The sequence below is a fragment of the Schistosoma mansoni genome, chromosome W, assembly GCF_000237925.1.
Source record: "Schistosoma mansoni strain Puerto Rico chromosome W, complete genome".
Taxonomy (NCBI): Eukaryota; Metazoa; Platyhelminthes; class Trematoda; order Strigeidida; family Schistosomatidae; genus Schistosoma; species Schistosoma mansoni.
The window spans coordinates 22764496-22782823 of record NC_031502.1 but is presented as its reverse complement, the minus strand read 5'-3'; the positions used below and the strand labels follow the sequence as shown (position 1 = coordinate 22782823).

Here is an 18328-nt window from a genome sequence, read left to right as displayed (position 1 = left end):
ACTACATTTATATATGATAATATGGATTGGAGTTTAATAATTGATTGGAATCATTTATATTATAAATCAAAAAAAGATACTACTACTACTACTACTACTCATAATAAAGATACTATTGATAAAGAGATTGATAATAGACCTAAATGTTATATACAAAGACATAGTACACTTAAATATTGGTCAAGAATTAAATATATTATACATATAAATTGGAATGATTTAGGTATATATACTACTGAATTATTAGATCATTTAATTAATCCAGAAAATGATTCAAAAACGAATACAATTTCAATTGGTGAATTCAAATGGTTTACTACTAATACTAATACTACTATTACTACTACTAATACTACTACTACTACTAATAATAATAATAGTAATATATTCCCTATTCTTACATCAAAACATAAAATTTATATAAAAATCCAATTTTATTCTATAACACATATGAATATGATTCATTTAATACCAACATTACCACAAGGTAATCAAAATTGTACACATTTTATTGATCCATATAATATGAAATGGTTTATAATGAGTGATATATTAGGTACATATGTACGTTTAAAATTATTTCATTCAAATGAATCAAATATACCATCTAATGAAAATGATTTAAATTTAGAAGTAAGATCAACAGCATGGATTATTGAATTAATACCATATAATAAAACATTAAATATTATTAAATCAATGAATCCATATTATGTAATATATACTAAAATGGATATGAATCAAACAGAAATAAAATCACAATATCAAGAAGTTGTTTTAAATTTAGATGTTGAAAAGGTATGTTATAAAATATATTACATAATATATAAACGAAGATGAATAGTGGTTAGCAGTTGAATCCAGTTTGACAGGCGTTTCGTCCTATTTAGGATTCATCAGATGGATGTGCCTGCATCTCAGAGTTCAGGTTCACTCTTTAGGACTCGTGCCCAGTACCTGTCACTTCAAACACCATCGCGTTATCCACTTAACTATTGAGTTCTGATAGACACTTGCTTGTGTAATGTGGTGAAATTTGAATTCATTTGGTATTGTTTGTTTGAATCTTCCCATTGTTATTTAGGACTGCAATTCATCAATCTCTTATTGACCATATGTGCATATTGTGCGTATCGCCTCAATAAAGCCTTAATTCACAAGGATTATAAGCAAAGGTTATGACTTCCAAATAGGACGAAAGACGGGTCAAACTGGATTCCACTATTAGCTACTATCCATATTCCATAATTTTGTTTAAACTTACTTAAAATTTAATGTGAATCAATGTTATTTTTTTTTTGTTTCCAACATTGATTATCAACGAATAATCTTAATTCAATTAAAATATTTGGCGAGACTATGATTTATGGGTGGGCCAATCAGAAGCGCCTGAGAGATTTCAAGATCATGGCGCTAATTCCAGTAGTTGATGCTCATGTACAATCAGTTCACAGAGGATTTTAGGGATGTGACAATTAAGTGGCTAAAATAAATGGGACTACTAATAAGCTCCTTTATTTGTAACTGAGGTAATTAAATGACTTGTAGACTTAGTGCAGACTATCGTGATGTTGTCCTTCGATGTAATATATGTTGTGGGAAGAAGTCTGCTAGAATAGGAACTTTTTTCGCGTGATCCATATTGAGACTAAGGCATATTATAATAATTGCCGCCAACTGTACAATAAAAGCACCAGTAACATTGTCCGCAATAATCGCAGATGTTACTGAAGCTTCGTCTGCTCAGAGGTATGAGTATTGTAGGGATATATGTCTAATAAAAATAACACGCTTACACAGCCAGAGTATACACAAACAATAATGAAGCTATGTGATCGAGATTGAAGGCGTTTTTGTGACCTTATCATGGTTTCAGAGATCGACTATTGTGGAGCCATATTAATGAGTTCCTCTACCTTATGCATTACGATTTTAGAACCTTTGAACTTCTTTCCAATCTTGATAGGATTTAGGACCATGTAAAAGAAGTGTATCTACTTTACTTCTTTAGTTTTGTATAATATATTTTTACTCTGTGCTGGCTGTTTGCTGATTGGCTAATATTTCTCAAGGTCATTTAAGATTCCTTCGAAGGTTGTCCGTCCATAAATTATATATTGTCTGGCTGAATATTTTAATTAATTAATTAAATGAAAGAATTTTATACCTAAATACTAATGAAATCAATGATGAGCTATTTCTTTTCAATGTTCGAAACTTGTTAGTTTAATGTTTCGATTTCTCAAAATTTACTTCGGTACAATCAGATATCTAATCGTAGATTATAGAACACACACATACACACTAATCAACGATCCAAAGGACTTTTTGTTCCTTAATTTAATCAATGGATTGCGAAGAAAAGACAACTACGCTTCTCAAATGTTGATGATACGCTTATTTTACATATCAAGAGATAAAACGTTACAACGTTACAAAAATAGTCCAAGAGCTTCATGATATGATTAAGTAGTATTGTAGTGAATAAGAACACAATTGGGGACAATCGAAAAGTGTTTGAACACAAAATTATAGAATATCTCTTTTTTTGATCATCTTAACCTTCTGCCTTGAAGTATTTCATTTTCGACTGATGATATATACTACTTGTATCTATCGAAATCAGTAGCACACACCACAGGCTCTCTGACAAAAACTATGTACATCCACTTATTTTTAGTAACATATGATTAAGTGCTCTGGCGCGAAACTGGTAGGTCCTGGGTTCGAATCTCGTGAGTGCGGGATCGTGAATGAGCATTGCTGAGGAGTCCCACAATAGGACGAAACGGCCATTCAGTGCTTCCAGGTTTTCTATGATGGTCTAGCTTCAATTGACTCATGATTTCAACTACATAAAATTATAATAAAATTGAAATTTACTTAGTATTGCAGGTACATCCAGCTGACGAGTCCCAAATAGGACGAAATGCGCGTCAAACTGGGTTCCACTGCTAACCACTATCCATCTTTGCTTATCATAAAATTGTTTTTAAACAAGCTTTCATTGGGTATTATAATTATTAACTCAAAATAATTGTCAAAATAAGTAATCATTTTCAATATAATTATGTTTTATTGAAATCATGAATTGATTCAAGTTACCTTGAACCCCCCCTCCTTAAGCTTCATTGAAAGACTAGAAACACTTGACAACCATTTTATCCTAATAAGGCATGAATTATAACACTCTAGGTAAAATCAATTTGTTAACAAACACTTACAAGTGTTAGGATGATTAGGATAGATAGATTTGAATTGGTTGGCAGGTCATTAGAAATTATGACATTATTAATTGGAATAAATATTGAGTTACTTATAATGTGAAACATAATAGTGCTTTTAATAATCCAATCAGTTGTCCTATCAAAAATTACTTGATAAATACATTCATATGATCAGAATGGGGGTTTTCTGGAGATTTTTAAAATAATTTTATATAGTTGAGATCATGAGTCGATTGAAGCTGGAACACCACGGAAAACCTGGAAGCACTAGACGGCCGTTTCGTCCTGTTGTGGGACTCCTCAGCAGTGCATATCCAAGATCCCGCCTCATGAGATTCGAACCCAGGACCTATCAGTCTCGCGCGCGAGCAGTTCACCACTAGACCACTGAACCAGGATCTAACGGTGTTTATGTCTACTTTCAACCAATCCAAGAGATTGAGCAACCATTCACCAATGTCTTCAGTGAGTTTATGTCTCTCAACAGACCTGGTTGAACTCCACCGTTTACTGCTTCTCACTAGGACTCCAGGAAATACCTCTTGAAGTTAGTCACTAGTGAGCATATGATTATATGAATTATGCAATACATAATACACTGTAGTTACATAACTGTAAGGATTCATAAACTACTTGAAACTAAGAATTTAATTAAATCTAGAGGCATAATTTGGTTCACCAGGGTGATTGGTACCTGTGTGGTTGAGCCACAGGATTAAGCTGTACTGTTCAGATTGTAGCATTGAAGCCCATATAGTGTCTGGTTCTCCTGTGGGGCGGGATTTAGCTGTACTTTTTGCGTTGTCACGTGAAAGTTTTTGGTGAACCTCTAGTTGATATCAAGGTTTCGATGAAAATTATCATTAAGTTAACATGTTTTACTATCAAATCTTCCCTAGAATTCTCTATTTAAAGTGTTTGGTTAAAAAACTAGTCTCTCAAATTTTCGACTTGACTGATATTAAAAATGGGATCCTCTGACTGGTTTGAATATAATTTTCCATCCATAAAAACCAAAGCTACTATGTTCGATTCCCGATTAGATTGTAAGTATGTACAACTGATGAATTTCATGTTTAATAGTCAATTTTAGATCAGAAGGGGTTTTGTGGATATTTCAGTATTTTCTTAGTTGAAATCATGAGTCAATTGAAGCTAGACCACCATAGAAAACCTGGAAGCACTGCTTTAAGGCCGTTTCGTCCTATTATGGGACTCCTCAGCAATGCTCATTCACGATCCCGCACTCGCGAGATTCGAACCCAGGACCTACCAGTTTCGCGCCAGAGCACTTAACCGATAGACCACTGAGCCGGCCAGTGCTCCCAGGTTTTCCATCGTTGTCTAGCTTCAATCGACTCATGATTTCAACTATGATAATAGTCAATTTGTTAAAATCAGTTCCCTAATGTAAATAAACATTCCTATGTCTGGAACTGATTAATATACCAGTAGAATCAAGATTATCAGATGAAAAAGATCGATAAAACATATCATTACGCATTACTACTAATGGCTGAACTGTTATATCAAGTGTGTGCATACATGCCCTGTTTAATATATGACGTAATGATTCCCGCCAATTAGACAGGAGTGAATTTATTGATCGCCCAATGATACACAAAAGCCGTATGAACAGTCTTGAGTACTTATCAGTCCTGCTATCTGCCTAGCCCAACCAGTTAAGTCCAGAACACCAATAACAGCCTCTGCAATATGAATCATTATTCTCAAACATACTGGGTTTATATACCAAACAAACTGACCACATCGTATCATAAAATAGAAAATAACATTCGTACAAGATTTGGCCAAATGTGGCTGTGAATAGGGGGAACAGTAATTAATTGACTGGGGATAACTGAAGAATGGTAAATTGTATAATAATAGTCTATAGGTCAATATAAAGTTTATAATTAGAGGAACACAAATATGAATAGTTTAGTTACTTAGCAATTATACAATAGGAAATATACACATCATATTGGTCCATAAACAGCTCTCAAAGTTACCATTCCTAAATCTCCACACACTCGATATAACATGAACAATGTTCGTTTAAATCAAATACTGAAAGATATAGATTCAAACCATGAATTATAGAACTTTTAAGAGTGGGTATCTAGAAGTATTAGCTTTTTATTCTGGCTTTATTGAACCCTTATTGGTTTCATTTATATGTAAGAGGATAAATTATTAATTTCAGAAGCGCTTTTTGTGGATATTATAGTACTTTTAATAGTTGAGATCATGAGTCGATGAAAGCTAGACTACCATGGAAAATCTGGAAGCACTGGACGGCCAAATCGTCCTATTATGGTGACTCCTCAGCAGTGCGAATCCACGATCCCGCCTAACCAGATTCGAACCCAGGACCTATCAGTTGTTTTACGTTTCTCAAATTATGGCTAATTTATTACGGATTCATCATCAAGTCCTCTTCCATTTATGGGGTAATTGTGATCATATTTCTTAATTATGTTGATGTATGACCATGATTTCGTCTTGTATTATTACATGAGTGATTCATGAATTTAAACTGTATAATTAGACGTTATCTACAAGCTGAGTTGTTCTCTGTTCAGGTTAGCGAGCTTAGGAAATTGTATTCTGAACTAATAGTCATTTAGTGTTGCTCTCGGCTGTTATTTCACACTTAGCGTGACTTAGGTTAGTCGAAGGTCATTGGTATTAAATATATAATCTAGGCCAGCTAATCAATACTCGGGCAAGATTATTACAACTTCCCTCCTGTCTTACTGTTCTATCTCATGGGCCGCAAATGACTAAACAACGAAGTTTATTTATTCTCACCGAAACATCAAAAATAACAAACGAAAGCAACATTAGAAGTGTAATTTATTCATATCAGGTATAAGATGGGCAGTGGAAAATGATAGTACAATATCTTGAATTGACCGAAGTTAGATATATGCGCCATTAAATGTCAGCCTAGGGGTCTAGAGATCAAACATCTGGGCACGAGATCGGAAGTTGTTATTTTCCAGTGATGGTTTAGATAAGATTATTAAACTATTATTTAAACTACTATTTAAACTATTATAAGTCAATCATACCCGGTTTCGGTCATATTTAATCCATTATTCGCAGAACGTTCACCAAACAATTTTAAACAGGAAACTGATAGGTTACTTAGATTTTTTTTTTGGATTACGACATATGAGTTATAGCTAGTGATTGACAGGAAAAGCTGAAAAAAGAAGAATAAAGACGGATACAAGTTACTTGTTCTAGGATGAGAAATTGAGTCGTATGAATTAACTACTTGTAAGAGACAGCTTCATTAGCTTTCTATTCTTATTGAATAGACCTTAATTGTCATTATATTACCGATATTCGTTCTCAACATTTAATTGTACTTAGGGACACCTTTTTCATAGATAAAGTAAGTCAAGTTGGTCAGTGATATAAGCTATCTTCAAAATGGTAGGCAAAGATGGATAGTGGTGAACAGTGGAGTCCAGTTTGACGCACGTTTCGTCCTATTTGGAACTCGTCAGCTGGATGAACCTGAATCTCACAGTTGATGTTCACTCTAGAACTCGAACCCAGTATCGTTTGCTTCAAACGCCATCGCGTTATCCACTCGGCCACTGAGTCCTGATATCCACTTGCTTGTGAGATGGGGTGAAGTTGAAATTTACTTAGTATTGTTTGTTTGAATCTTCCCATTGATGTTTTCAAAATGTATTATTTTCATCAACAGTCCATCCAAATAATAATGATGTGTTAATTCAAGTCTATTTTTTTGTGAAGAAATTTCAAAGTTCTAGTAACAAAGTTCAACCATTCGAAGATTGAAATAATTATCATAGAAGACAATTGTAAGCAGTTGTTCAGTATTGTTAATTAACTTGTGTTAGAAATTTGAACTGCTGGCTGCCAATTCAGGAGCTGAAACGTAACACTTTCTATGAGAGACTTGGATTATCTGGATTAGATTTATGGATTAGATGTGTTATGGATCAGACAGTTATACGCTGCTTTCTAGCTTGAATCATTTTCCAGCTAAAGTAAAACAGTAACGAACCGTGTCAACTCATACTGAATTATAAAAGCTGTTTATTGTATGGAGAAACAACTTACATTAAGTAGTGAGATCTCTTAAATTCAGTTTCTCACTTCTTAAGTTATATTATTATCTTTACATAGAATGAAATATTAGAATGGGAACTTGTGAAGATTGTAGTAATTTTAGTAGCTGAATTCATGAGTCGATCTAAGCTAGACTACCACTGAAAACCTGGGAGAACTGAATGGCCGTTTCACTCTAGTATAGGACTCCTCAGCATTACGCATCCACTATTCCACGCATGAAAATTGAACCCAGGACCTGGGTTAGAATGAAATACCAAATTTTTATGTTACTTTCTTACATTTCGACTTGAAATACAACTGTCAGAGTAAATTTCACATATAGCCTGGAGACTAAAACAGTTATTAGATGAGTTCATTGAAAAGGGATTAATCTCACAACCATTCCTTTTGTATTTGATTCATCTTTTTAAATAGAATGTTAACTAGGGAAAAACAGTAAACTACTGGAAAACCAAAAAAATCAGTCATCATATCTCTCAGAGACACTATTTTCAAATTTTCAAACAACATTAACGGTAATTATCATTAGAGGATTGTGGAAATTGTTGAATTTTTGCTTAAGAGCATAAATCGATCAGTGTTAGACCATCACTGAAAACTTGGAAACACTGCCAAGGAAGCCCTACTCACTGCCTTCTCTCAGCATTACTGTTGTTTACGAAATTAAGAGGACGAAAAGCGAATGTCTGGCGCTTTAACCGGATCGGTGGACACGGCGCATCCACCTAGGGGAGTTGAAAAACCCTGATTCTAAACCAATGGTGTACATGGGTTCCAGGATCCTGGGGGAACAAATGGCGTATAAATCAATCGTTGGTTACCGGCTATCATGGGACTGCATCTCCTTACGATGTTCCACTACCTTGTGGATCAGATTTTCAGGTGAAAGGCTCCGGGTGTGACCCCTCTTTAGAAAACCACCTGCTTCAGTTTGGGCACCTAGGCAGTATCATAGCCCTCACACAAATCGAATGAGATTTGTGCGGCGCATATGCATTCGGTGCCTCATTGTACCAATGTTTATGCGTTTAAATAAATAGACAAATAAATAAATGACCGTTTCGTCCTAGTATGAGACTCCTCAACAGTACTCATCCATGATCTCACTATAGATAAGAACTAATGATAAAGTCTAATATGATATATGCAAAATAAGAAAATCTATATTTTATGATTGTTATATCAGTCATAAATTTTATTTATTCCGGAAATAATAAATCTTTCAAATGACATTTACTTTTAATAAATATTCTTCCGGAAATAAATAAAATATTGTTCTTGCAAAAGTATCAATACTTTACCCCCCCTTTCTTTATTCATTATCGAAATGTTTTTTTGTAACTATGATAGATTAGTATATTACTTAATCAGTTTAATATAAACAAAGTGTGTATTATTATACAATACGGAGAACATTAACCCAGTCACACTTAATGGAGAAACTATGGAAGAGGTGGAAATATTCAAGTACCTGGGGAGCATCGTTGATAAACAAAGAGGATCGGATGCAGATGTAAAGGCGAGGATTAGCAAAGCAAGGGCAGCATTTTTACGATTGAAAAACATAAGGAACTCAAAATAACTGTCAACTAACTTCAAAGTGAGAATCTTCAATACGAACGTCAAGACAGTCCTACTGTACGGAGCTGAAACGTGGGGAACTATTACATCCACCGTCAAGAAGGTACAAGTATTTATAAACACTTGTCTACGCAAAATACTCAACATTCACTGACCGGATACTATCAGTAACAGTCTTTTATGGAAGAGGACAAACCAGCTGAAGATGAAATTATAAAAAGCCGTTAGAAGTGGATAGGACATACATTGAGGAAATCACCAAACGGCATCACGAGGCAAGCCCTAACTTAGAATCCGGAAGGTATGAGGAAAAGAGGAAGGCCAAAGAACACATTATACCGGGAAATAGAAGCAGATATGGGAAGGATGAATAACAACTGGGAAGAACTGGAAAGGAGGGCTCAGGACAGGGTTGAATGGAGAATACTGGTGAGTGGCCTATGTCCCTCCACGAGGGGTAACAGGCGTAAGTAAGTAAGTAAGTGTATTACTATAAAGGATTCATGTACATTGTATATTGTAGATAAAACTTAGATAACCATTGAAATTATGGAAACACTAAACAACTGTTTCATTTAAGGATGGGTTTCATGGCAAGCATTTAGTGATCATTATGTCTAACTCCAATCGACTTGAGATATTACATAACTGTGTTCCTTTGAGAGGTAATAGGATCATATTTGATATAATTAATCTACATTATTCACAATATCTCTACATACTTGATGTTCAATATCTGTCAAATTTCTCATTTAAATACTGACGAGTATTTGTATAGTTCATCTCTATAATGTTTTGCTGGTTTTTAGTAGTTATCTGACTAAGATTAGTTTATCATATTAACTATGAAATGAAAATTGTTTATCAAGTAACTTCAAAAGACTTTAAAATAAGTAATGGTTAAAAATCTAGAACATTTTATCGGATCATATTCAATTATTAGCTTGACTAAGAAAGTGGTAAGATGAATATGAGCCTTTGACCTAAATATCTGATCCACAAGATAGTGGAACATCGTAAGAAGATGTAGTCCCATGGTAGCCGGTGACCAACGATTAGTTCATACGCCATTTGTTCCCTCAGGATATTGGAGCTCATGTAAATCATTGGTTGAGAATGAAGGTTTTTAACCCCCCTAGGTAGACTCTCTGTGTTCACCAATCCGGTTAGAGCGCCTGACATTCGCTTTTCGTAAACAACAGTAATGCCACGAGAATGCAGTGAGTAGGACTTCCCTGGCAGAGTCTGTATACACGTAGCCGTGTGACAGCAGTTCGAGAGAGGGGGAGCGCGGGCCCTCCCCTTTTTTCGGCCGTACCAGGACATTTTGGGGGCATGAATAATGAGTTGATGTTTTATTGAATTAGAGTTCTAATGTCAAAATCAACACTAGAATGTAAGGATATATGTTTCAATCAAGATAAAATGCTAATCATGTTCTTCAGTCTTAAACACAATTTATTTTTCTGTATAATTTCGAAAAAAAATTCTAAATGATGTAAATCAATATTAATCTAATTTAAATGTAAGACCACATTGGAAGAATTTATGACATATGATAATATGTATACTCATTTACAGTATACCTTATGAATAGGAGTATCTATTCTGTTTGTTATCAAAACATTTTTCAAGAAACTGATTAGTATTGAGTGTTATGCAACTACAATAATCAATATTTCTCAGTATTTGGTTACTGTTAATATCTCATTATTACTGGAAGTTAACCTAAGCCCCTTCAAGTACAGTGGAAATCCTAAAGTGTAAAACTGTGTGACATAGGTTCGAACCATATAGAGAGTGATATAATGGGATGAATTAGCAAGAATACATTTTTGGCTCATCATGATTCTCGTTCAACATGACTTCTGTTTTTAACATTCAACATGACAATCAGAATGTCATTTGTTATATTTCTGGGTATTTTTCATCCTAATTAATCATCGAAACAGATGTACAATCAATATATAAATGAGTGTACTTTCAACTAGAGTCGTCGTTGTGTTTTAAGGGTTAATAAATCTTGATTTGTACTAGTCTTGGTGTGCTTACTTCACATCGTGGGAATTGTATTGGTTCCTTGTGTCAAAAATAAGTAATAAGTGACTTGAATATAACGAAGAGTATCACTTCAACATTTCAGAGAAAGACTTCGCATCAAGTAATATAAATAACTAAAATCAATTTGAATTATGAACTTTAATTTCAGATTATTGAATAACCAATCAAATGAAATAAGTTGATTTGATTTCCCAAGTTTGTAAAACTATATTTCATATTTAATTGGTGAATTCATGAGTTGATTAAAGCTAGATCACCATTGAAAACCTGGAAACACTGGATGGTCGTCTCGTTCTAGTATGTGACTAATCAGCAGTCTGCATTCAAGATCCTCCACGCAAGACTCGGACCCAGGACCTTCGACCTTGCACGCGAACCGATAACCTCTAGACCACAGTGCCATCATCCACCAATGTTAATATCTTACTTCAATCAATCCACGATATTGCACCACCATCCATCATTGTCTTCAATGAGTCACTGCCTCACAATAGATCTGGTTGAACTTCACTGGCCACTGTTTCTCGATAGAACTCCAGGAAATACCTCTTGAAGCCAGTCACTAGGGAGTAGTATCGTGGATGTGTACAGCTAAGGAGTCCTATACAATGACGAAACGGCCGTTCAATGCTTCCAGGTTTTCCATGGTGGTCTAGCTTTAATCGACTCATGAATTCAACTATTAAATTACTACAATCTCCACAAAACCACTTTTTGTTATTTTGATATCATTTCTTGAGTTGAATAACACAATTATCTTATATATTCATGAGATTCTTAAAGTATTATACTAATGTGAATTGTTTAATCTTCTTAGTTATCATACATTCTATGTGTTTAATTTGACTAAATCATGGGTTCTATTTTGTTGATTCTAATGTTGATTATCAAAGCTCTGCTACTCAATTACCATGAGTTTATTAGATTATATACATGCTATTTCATCCTATCAACTTGTATAATTGTATCAGTATATTTATTAGTAGTATATTGAATGATTGTTAAATTATCTGTGATCATTGGATGTAACCTTTTATTCACTTAGTGTTGTTTGTTTGAATCTTCCGATTGATGCTTAGGACTGCAACTGGTATTGGCATATGTGCATACTGTGCATATCGCCTCGATATTGCCGAGAGTGAACATCAACTCTGAGATGCAGGTGCATCCAGCTGACGAGTCCCAAATAGGACAAAACGCGCGTGAAACTGGATTCCACTGCTAACCACTATCCATCTTTGCTTGTAACATTTTATGTTTAAATAAAAATTTAAACTATGCTTTTTTAACCGTATTAAGTTTACTGATGTATTGTACATACATGGTAAATGAAACAAAACACTTCCCAGTTCCCATTGTAACTTTCTTTTGTGATGATAATATTATGGTTAGAAAAAGCTTAATCTTATATGTGATTATACTTTTAATAAAGTATGATTAGTTTATAAATGAAAGTTGGTGACCTGCTTAAACATCTGAGCTACCTGTTCCTGTCATTTAGATATTTCAACAAGTTATCTAATTTTGTTTGTTTTAATACATCATTATGGCTATTAATCACATAACCTGTTCAGGTGCATTTCTGAAAAGTGTACAACCTTTCGTTGTACAAGTTAAAAAAGGCCCAGTCAGAGATATCGTGGTTGGTGGCATGCAATATGCATTGAAAACAATGTACATTATTAAGATGTCGATTGACTGGACTGCTAACTTGTAACTGGAGATCACTCAATATTTATCGTCAGGATCGACGAAGAAGTAAGAAATGGAAACTTGTTGAAATACTTTGTGCTGAGAATCAGTCAGTCAGTCAGTTACAACGTAGAACTTTGTACGTACGTACATCAGTTCGAGTTGCCATACCATATTAACACAGAGATGCAGTTGTCGATTCAAATCCTATAGTGGTAGAGGTAGTAAGAGTATAAGCAGTAATCGGAAAGATTAGGGTTTGAAGATGTTATTCAAGGAGTATAATCCAGTGAAATAAATTTGGAAAGAGAAATAAGATAGAGAAATGAAGAATTCAGAAGATTAGAATTTGGCAGAATATAAAGAGTGGATGCACCTTCACCATTGTAAACAATTTTGAGCCATATCATTCAAAGTCTCTAACCATCGGTTGCTATCATCTCGCAAATCCCAACCAGGTAGTCTACACCTATCAACATGTCTTAGTAAAAATGTCAGTGACTTCATGGATTTGTGCCACGTTTTGGTCTGGCCGCCCCTAGCTTTCTTCCAACCTACTCCTACACCATGGAACATTGCACGTCTGGGCAGTCGGTGGTTGGGCATCCGTAACACGTGTCCCAGCCATCTGGACTGATGAAGTTTCACTATTTCATCAATCGATTTGCCATCCTTATTTAGTACCCGTTTCCTAACAACTGCATTACTTACACGGTGGTCTCAGGATATACGAGCAATGCTTCGAAGACACCTATGATCGAATACTAGTAGCCTACGAATATCCTCTACTCTTATCGGCCATGTTTCACTGCTATGTGCTGAGAATTCTATATATTGTACCAAAAATATAATATTGAATAAAGCCAGTAATAATAAGTAAATAAGTATCATCAGTTTTAATGAAAACTTATAACATTTTTAATATTATAACTTTATTTTAGGTATGTAGTCCAAATTTTGGTTATTCTCGTCCAAGTGATAATGCAATTACATTACGTATTGAATGGTTATATTCACATATTTTATGTAGTGGTGATTATCAAAATTATGATGAATTGGTCGCTAAACAACGTTATAATCTTTTGTAAGATTTCAGTTATATTTCTCCAGTTGTTGTTGTTATTATTTGTACCTTGATCCTTAATTTTTAGGATATTGATTACTTTGGAATGTGTTGAATAATGTATGTAGTGATAGACATGTGGGACAGATCTAAAAAAGGCTTATTTATTTATTTAAACATAAAGATTGGTACAAAGAGGCACCAGATATACATGCGCCACACAAACCTCATTTGATTTGTCTGAGGGCTGTGATACTACCCAGGTGCCCAAATCGAAGCAGGTGGTTTTCTTAGGGAGCCACACTCGGAGCCTTCGACCTAAAGATCTAATCCACAAGGCAGTGGAGTATCGTGAGGAGATGCAGTCCCATGGTAGCCGGTGACCAACGATTGATTCATATACCATTTGTTCCTTCAGGATACTGAAGCCCATGTGCACCATTGGTTTGGAATCAGGGTCTTCTAACCCCCCAAAGTGGAATTTCCGTGTCCACCAACCCTGTTAGGGCGACGGACATTCGCTTTTTGTCCTCTCATTTTCGTAAACAACAGTAATGCTGAGAGAAGGCAATGAGTAGGACTTCCCTGACAGAGGCTATATACGCATGGCCATGTGAGAGCACTTGGAGAGGGAGAGCGGACTCTCCCCACTCTCGACCTTACCAGGGCATTTGGGGGCAGAAAGTAAAAATTGAGGTGATTTGAATTTATTAAAGTTGATTTGAAAGCTCCACAAACTTTCGGACACAATAAAGTGTGAATGTATGTTTTCTGTTTTACATTTAAAAAGACTGATTTCCATCTGAGTCGTCTTTAACAAAGGCCTGGTGAAAAGTTTGTATTGACTACTTAACAAACTCCTAATGCTCATTGATTTTCAGTAGGTCTTCAGTTCTTGTTATTACGCTACTTACCTACTTACGCCTGTTACCCCTTGTGGAGGAACATAGGCCTCCGCTTGTAGCTCTTCAAGGGTTAATGCCGGTCCTAAGCCCGGATAAAGGAGGAAGGTTGGGTATGGGATCAGGAACCTCATCCCGTAGAAAAAGCCCCATGTCATTGCGTGAAGAAATACAACGTTACATCGAACCATATTTAATAGTTACCAATATCCTACTGCTTGATTAAATTCACATCATCTAATCATGAGTACATTAAATATTTATTATTCAAATGAGCTATGAAATATGATTTTTAAAACAAAAATGTAGCACCAATTTGTATGAAAGATTTATCTATACATATTCCATACTAGGACCGAACGACCATCCAGTGCTTCCAGGTTTTCAATGGCTGTCTAGCTTAAGTCGACTCGCGAATTCGACTATTACAATATCCACAAATCCTCATTCTGATAATAATCATGTGCTTACTAGTGACTAGCTTCAAAATGGATTTCATGTAGTTCTAGTGAGAAGTCATGACCAGTGGAGTCCAATCCGTGTTGAATGGGAGATAGTTATCCAGCTCAAATAATGAATAAAGGGTTGAGTAAGATCACGGATAGAATAAACTTAGAGATCAACACTGTTGGATTCTAGCTCACTGGTATGGAGACTAAGTGTTCGCACGCGAGACCGAATGTCTTGGGTTCGTATCCCACGTGTGGAATCGTGAGCACACACTATTGAAAAGTTTCATACTAGGACGAAGCGGCAATCCAGATTTTTAGTGATGGTCTAACTTTAATTGATCAATGAATTCAACTGTTAAAAAATACTTTATTCTTCATAAGCCTTCACTGAATTTTAAATTCACTTGGTATTGTTTTAGTTGAATCTTTCCACTGATGTTTACGTCTGCAATTGACTAGTCTCTTATTGGTATATATGCATACTGTGCGTATCGCCTCGATATTATGTTAATTCACAAGCATTATAAGTAAAGATGGATAGTGGCTATCAGTAGAATCCAGTTTGATGCACCTTTCATCCTACTTGGGACTCCCCAGCCGAATGTACCTGTATCTCAGAGTTGATGTTCACTTTAAGACTCGAACTCAGACACATCCACCTGATGAGTCCTATGTAGGACGAAACGCACATCCTGGATTCCACTGCTAGTCACTATCCATCTTGGCTCATAATAAGTTAAATTTTGTTCCAAATTGATCATATTTGTTTAAAATAAGTAATCATTTTTAAATTGTAGGAGAGATATAAATAATAAAGATTTGGAAAATGAACATTTAAGTAAACTTAAACTGAATCAAGTTTCAACATCATCTAGAGAAAATGAAAATCATAAAGGCAAATTATCAGAATCAAATTATATAAAACGATCATCTTATCTAAGAAAATCATCTGAAATATTATCTTCACCTAAATCAAATTTTCAAGATTCATTTAAGATGAAAACAACTTCTATACAAAGACCAATATCACCAAATCATTCAACATATTCAGGGAATTCTTTAACAAATTCACCGATTATTCGACAATTTTTAACACCTTCAGTAATTATTAATAATAACACTTTAAATTCAGATACAATTAATATAGATAAAAATTATTTAAATTTAAATGATGATCCTTCTTCAAATCAATATTGGCGTCGTCATAGTTCTTGTTTAGAAGATGTTGGAACATCTAAACCAAGACAACGTAGACAATTACCATCTCCTCCTCCTCCTCCTTCATCCACGTTATCATCATCATCAATGAAAATACCTGGAGATATTCATAATAATTCTACAATTGATCGTTTACAAACAATAAGAACAAGTACAAATAGTAGCCCACGTTTATCATTGAAAAATGAACATTCGGATTTTGGTTATTTTAACTAACTAACTAACTAACGAACTAACTGTTTCTTAGTTTCATTACTTAATAGTTTACCTAATCAAAGTGTTTTGTGTGTGTGTGTAGGTGTGTGGGTGTGTGTTCGTGTGTTCGTGTCATGGAAACTAAACAAACAAAAACTCTTTATTTTCATTATTTATTCTAAGAAAGAAAAAAAACAACAACATTAATAACAACCATAAATTGTCTGTATATTATATATGTTCATTCATTTGATCATTTGTCTTTAATTTATATTGTACATTGAATCTTGTTTAAATTATTTATGATCATGAAACAGGAAAAAAAAACAAAAAAAAAGGCAAACTTTTAAAAAAACTGAAATGAATCTGTTTCAATGTGAGTAAATGTGTGATTTTATTTATGCATAATATACTACTGATATTACTTATATATCATAAATAGTAAGTAGTAATGAATGAGCTTCGTGTATTTGCTTTTTTTTCGTCGGTTTTGAAAATGTTATTTTATCATTGATTTGTGAAGGGTGTTATTTTTTTTTTTGTTTTTTTTTAAAAAAAATGTTGCTGATTTTCATGTTTGTTCTGAATAAAAATGACAACCAATTTTCTTTTTTCTTTCTTTTTTTGATTGATAGTACATTATTTTGTCATACATTCAAGATAACTATCTTCTATTTGATGGATAGTTGGTAGCAGTCAAATCCAGGACGCGCGTTTCGTCCAATTTGGGATTGGTCAGATGGGTATACCTGCATTTCAGAGTTGATGTTCACTCTGAGACTTGAACCCAGTACCTCTCGCTACAAACACTATCATGTTATCCACTTAGCTACTGAGTCATGATAACCACTAGCTTGTGCAATGGGGTGAAATTTAAATTCACTTGGTATTATTTACTTGAATTTTTCCATTGATCTTTAGTGTTGTAATTGATCCGTCACTTATTGGCATACGTGCATCTTGTACAGATTGTATCGATATTGACTTAATTCACAAACAAACGGTACTGGATTCGAGTCACACAGTGAACATTATCTCTGAGATGCAGGTATATCTAGCTGATGAGTCCCAAATAGGATGAAATGCGCGTCAAACTGAATTCCACTGCTAGCCACTACCCGTCTTCGCTTATCATGCTTGTGAATTAGATCAGTATTGAGGCAATACGCACAGTTTGCACATATGGCCAATAAGAGACTGATCAAATACAGTCTTAAGCATCAATCGGAAGATTCAAACAAACAATACTAAGTGAATCCTATCTTCTACTTGTTTTCCATTGAAATGTTATATAGTTGATTCAAGTCATTAGAACATCTGATAGACTATGCTTTAAAATTGAAGTGATTATACACTTATCTCTTTTTAAGGGGTAGTTAAGTAAATATTTACCTTGGCAGCTGTTATTATTTATTCACTCTGAAAACGATGTATAACCCAATGGAATTATTTATTAAGAGATAAGGAGATAAGCTATTGAGATTTATTTACTGACTTTGCTATCAATGTAAAGTTGATTTACATCATTCATTATTTTCAGTTGTAGAATTATCAGGAAACAGAAATTACTGGATGAATTCAAATAACTCTACCGTAAAAAAAAAGTAGGTTTCGGTTCATGTAACTACATTCGAGATGAGAATTCTTGACTGCTAGAATCTAATGATGTAAATTGTTCGATATTTGTCACCTATGATATTCGATGATGGTCATGCAACATGAAGAATTGAGTGAAGTGAAGAATGTGAACGAATATATCTTAATGTATGATAATCAGTATTTCCTATACCCAACTTGAAATCAATTATTTTCTAGAAT

General features: G+C 34.4%; 1 protein-coding gene across 1 annotated transcript; it reads left to right on the top strand.

The window, feature by feature from the left end:
- The first annotated feature begins 652 nt into the window (after window positions 1-652).
- Window positions 653-17111, top strand: Smp_152380 (hypothetical protein). Its single transcript, XM_018789004.1, has 3 exons — window positions 653-798; window positions 13622-13764; window positions 15895-17111. Exons 1-3 carry the CDS (start codon window positions 700-702, stop codon window positions 16529-16531), a joined length of 879 nt encoding a protein of 292 aa, XP_018654491.1. The 5' UTR covers window positions 653-699; the 3' UTR covers window positions 16532-17111.
- The last annotated feature ends 1217 nt before the right edge of the window (window positions 17112-18328 follow it).

Excerpts from the sequence above, each read along its gene's own strand:
- Smp_152380 (XM_018789004.1), top strand. The coding sequence starts at position 700 with ATGAATCCATATTATGTAATATATACTAAAATGGATATGAATCAAACA. Across the intron at positions 799-13,621 it reads TAAATTTAGATGTTGAAAAG|GTATGTAGTCCAAATTTTGG; the intron begins GTATGTTATAAA and ends ACTTTATTTTAG. Across the intron at positions 13,765-15,894 it reads AAACAACGTTATAATCTTTT|GAGAGATATAAATAATAAAG; the intron begins GTAAGATTTCAG and ends TTTAAATTGTAG.